This window comes from Phoxinus phoxinus, assembly GCF_949152265.1.
Source record: "Phoxinus phoxinus genome assembly, chromosome: 3".
NCBI lineage: Eukaryota > Metazoa > Chordata > Actinopteri > Cypriniformes > Leuciscidae > Phoxinus > Phoxinus phoxinus.
Window position 1 is genome coordinate 37,975,588 of NC_136878.1, and position 4,400 is coordinate 37,979,987.

The following is a 4,400-nucleotide window of genomic DNA, read 5'->3' on the forward strand; positions in this document are numbered from 1 at the left end:
TAATCAACGAATCCTGAAATAAAAATTTAAATAACTATTTTCAACATTGATAATAATGAGAACTGTTTATTAGGCATCAAATCATCACATTAGAATTATTTCTGAAGAATCATGTGACACTGAAGACTGGAGTAGGCTATGATGCTGAAAATTCAGCTTTGTTGACAGCAATAAATTACACTTTACTATATTCACATAGAAAACAGCCGTTTTAAATAACAATACTATTTCAAAATATTACTTCTTTTTTATTATTGCAAATAAATGCAGCCTTGGTGAGCAGAAGAGACTTAAAAAAAATAAAAATTCTTACCGATCCCGAAAACTTTTGACTGGCAGATATGTCTACAACTAGTATTGCTGTAACATTTTTTCTAACAGAACCGAGGACTTTTCATTTATTTCAACACTGTCATTAAACAAACGCAGTCCTGTTCTGTACAAGCAGGTTGTGATCCTCTGTGACTTGAAAGACTGTATTTTTATAGTATCGTGGAGGAGGAGGAGTGTTAGGAGGAGCTTGTCCGACCAAGAGTCCGTTTTTAAGAGCACAGCGAGGAGTGAATGAGAAACGCAGTGTTTTTAAGCGTGGAGCCGCATAACATTGGACGTTTTCACAGATGGACACTTTCAACCCGTCCTGCTGCTTACTGAAAGTTTATTCTCGTGGATGTGAACGGGAACGGAGAATTGAGCGAAAATCTTTTGAAAGAGCGTGTTGTCAAGTGCTTTAAAGTTGTAAATACTGTACCGGTATACGAGATGCTCGTTTTGACATCCAGTATTGATTTTTCCGATTAATCACGCGGACTGACGGTATTTCCAAATACTTCCTGAAACTTCAGTCGTTTTGGATATATTTAAAACGGAATCACAAAGGATTTGTTTTAATTCAGTATCACATGAGGCATGACAATGAAGATATCCAAAAATAACAAATTTTTTCTTCAAAATGAATGAACATTCAATGTCAATTACTTTATGGTGGACCATGAATCGACTTTTTCCTCTTCAAAATACAACAAATGTTACTCATTTCTGTTACAAGCAAAACAAGACAAATATAATCTGCATGGCATTGGATGTACTAATCCTTTTAAGACTTTCTTGAGGTTATCAAAATGGCCCATTGCATGAAGATTGTTATTCTACTTTTTCAGTTCTTGAATACTGGATCTTCACTGGAGATCGGAGCATATGATTTGGAGCGTGGTCGCCCGAAAAAATGTGAACCCATCACCATTCCCATGTGCCAGGGAATCGGCTACAACATGACACGGATGCCCAACTTCATGAATTATGAAAGCCAAGAGGAGGCTCGTATTAAACTAAATGAATTTGCTCCTTTGGTGGAGTACGGATGTGATGTCCACCTGCAATTTTTCCTGTGCTCTCTTTATGTGCCAATGTGCGCTGATCAAGTTTCCACCACTATCCCGGCATGCCGTCCTATGTGTGAACAGGCAAGACAGAGGTGTTCACCTATAATGGAACAATTCAGATTCGGCTGGCCGGACTCATTGGATTGCTCAAAGCTACCGACTAACAACGATCCAAAAGCATTGTGCATTGAAGCTCCCGAAAATGATACTCAACCTGAGACTAAAAAAGGCGAGGGAATGCTGCCGGTACCTCCAAAGTCCAGGACACCTCCAGCTGGGAGTGGACGTATCTCAAGTGGCTCACGGCCCTGTGATAACCCGGAAAAGTTTCAGTACGTGGACAAAAGCAAGTCATGTGCGCCTCGTTGCACTCCTACGGTGGATGTCTACTGGTCAAGGCAAGATAAGGACTTTGCGTTCATTTGGATGGTCGTGTGGTCAACACTTTGCTTTGTTTCTACAGCATTCACAGTTCTAACCTTTCTCCTCGACCCCCAACGCTTCCAGTATCCTGAGCGGCCCATCATCTTCCTCTCTATGTGTTACAATGTCTACTCTGTGGCCTTCATTATCCGCTCGGTGGCTGGGGCTGAGAATATCGCCTGCGATCGGGAAAACGGAGAGCTCTACATTATCCGGGAGGGTTTGGAGAGCACTGGCTGCACCATAGTCTTCCTCATCCTCTACTACTTTGGCATGGCCAGCTCCATCTGGTGGGTCATCCTCACCCTCACCTGGTTTCTCGCGGCGGGACGAAAATGGGGCCACGAGGCTATTGAGGCGCACAGTAGCTACTTCCATATGGCCGCCTGGGGTATTCCTGCAGTGAAGACCATAGTCATCCTCACCATGAGGAAGGTGGCTGGGGACGAGTTGACGGGATTGTGTTACGTGGGAAGCATGGATAGCAATGCTCTCACTGGCTTTGTGTTGATCCCTCTTTCCTGTTATCTCATTGTTGGGACCTCCTTCATCCTTACGGGGTTTGTAGCCCTCTTCCACATCCGCAAAATCATGAAAACCGGCGGCACAAACACAGAAAAACTGGAAAAGCTTATGGTTAAGATCGGAGTCTTTTCCATTCTCTACACCGTGCCTGCTACTATTGTCATCATATGCTATTTCTATGAAAGACTCAATATGGACTACTGGAAGTTCAAAGCTCTGGAAAACAAGTGTGTGTCCTTTCCTGGACAAAGGAGCGAGGATTGCTCTTTGGACTCGTCGGTTCCTACAGTGGCTGTGTTCATGCTGAAAATTTTCATGTCATTAGTGGTAGGCATCACCAGTGGGGTTTGGGTATGGAGCTCAAAGACACTTCAGACCTGGCAGGGGTTGTGCAACAGGAGGTTGGCCGTGAGGACGAGCCGCAAGCCTTGCTCCAGTGTCAGCTGCAGCAGCTCCCACTGCCATTATAAAGCACCGGCTGTGACACTTCACATGAACAAAACAGACGTGTACGCAGACAGTCTCACACACGTTTGAGACTGAAGGCCTCTGCTTTGGAGCCATGCAGACTTTACAAGGCTTGTATCGTGATGAGATGCTCAGGTTGGACTACAGATCATGGTAAATGTCACAAGTCCTGTAAAAGGTGGCATTTATAAGCCTTTCCTTGAAATAGCAGACACAAAGTAGAGGTCACTTCCGTAAAGAGTAAAGTAAAGGTTTGTTGCATGGCAGAACGCTTTATTTATTGTGGCTATTTAAGTATTGCTGGCTGTATAGTTTTGTACTTTGCTATACTGTATATAAGGAAGAGTTTTAAATAATTTGGCAGTATATTTTTCTTTAAAAGAGGAGCAATAAAACTTTTATTATGATGTCTTTTCTCTATTTTTTTTTAATCATCGCAGTTTTGTCATAAATAAGGATATATATTACTTTTTAGGGTTACATGTAAAATGTTGTATGTGTAGGCCTATGTTAAACTTTCTTTCTCTCTGAATTATGATGTTCTTTAGCACTTTTGATTAAAATGGATTTTAAATGGAAAGAAATAGTGAAAACCATATAACTAAATAAGTCTATATTACTATTGGATTGGTAGGAATAATTTCCTATACTGCAGTAAGTTAAATGTAACTGATTAAGAATATAAAATGTTGAAAAATCAGGACTGGAGTTCGCAATTTTCACCACTTTTCTTTTAACACACCTGTCTAGCGCCAAGTGGGGATTTGGTGAATACAACTGGATCCATTTATATTATCAAATCACCTTACAAAATCATACACATTTTACCAAGCCTGCTTGACTGCAGTCAATAAACGAACTATGATAAGACACTGAGAATGTATGATGCTGCTATGAATTTTATGCAGAATTAAACTTCCTTTAACCTAATTTCTTTAACATTTGTGACATTCATTGTTTTGTTTCTGCAATCAGAATTCTGTTTGTCAAGAGATTGTATAGGCTGATAAAGAGGAGATATAGTTCTGTTCATAACTCGCATCAGTTTAACCTTTTTACAGTGTTTTCATATCTCATATTTGTGGACATGATAGGTGTTTCTGATGTTCATTTATGATTTACCTTAAATTATGAGCTGCAGCCTATGAGTGTGGGATAAAAAAATCGAGAATTTTTAGGAATTGCTTTTATTTCTAACCCAAACAGTAAAAATTTAAAATGCAACAGCTGATATTTTAAATAGTATTTTGATATAAAACTTTGTATTTTATAAAATACACTTATTAAATGAACTGTTTTATCATTATTATATATATATATATATAAAAAAAAATGTATCCATCGTTTTAATTGAGTTCTATGCACTATTCCTGTGCCTGTGCAGATATTGTCCAATGTTTTGGCAGGTCTCAGGCTTTGGAGCTTAAACTGCTGAACATTTGGTCATAAAAAAAGGCATGTTTGTCTTGGAGCTCATAGCCTAAACTTCACAGTGCATTACCCACATGTAGCAGTCTGTATAAAGTTCAATTAACGCATGGCTGTTTTTAGTTTCCAAGTTTACAGTGCAGTAGCATATGTAAACATTATTGTTCTAAGTCA

At 39.6% G+C, this 4,400-nt stretch overlaps 1 protein-coding gene across 1 annotated transcript; it reads left to right on the top strand.

The window, feature by feature from the left end:
• The first annotated feature begins 550 nt into the window (after positions 1–550).
• Positions 551–4,109, top strand: fzd9a (frizzled class receptor 9a). Its single transcript, XM_079606986.1, has one exon. It carries the CDS (start codon positions 1,122–1,124, stop codon positions 2,865–2,867), a length of 1,746 nt encoding a protein of 581 aa, XP_079463112.1. The 5' UTR covers positions 551–1,121; the 3' UTR covers positions 2,868–4,109.
• The last annotated feature ends 291 nt before the right edge of the window (positions 4,110–4,400 follow it).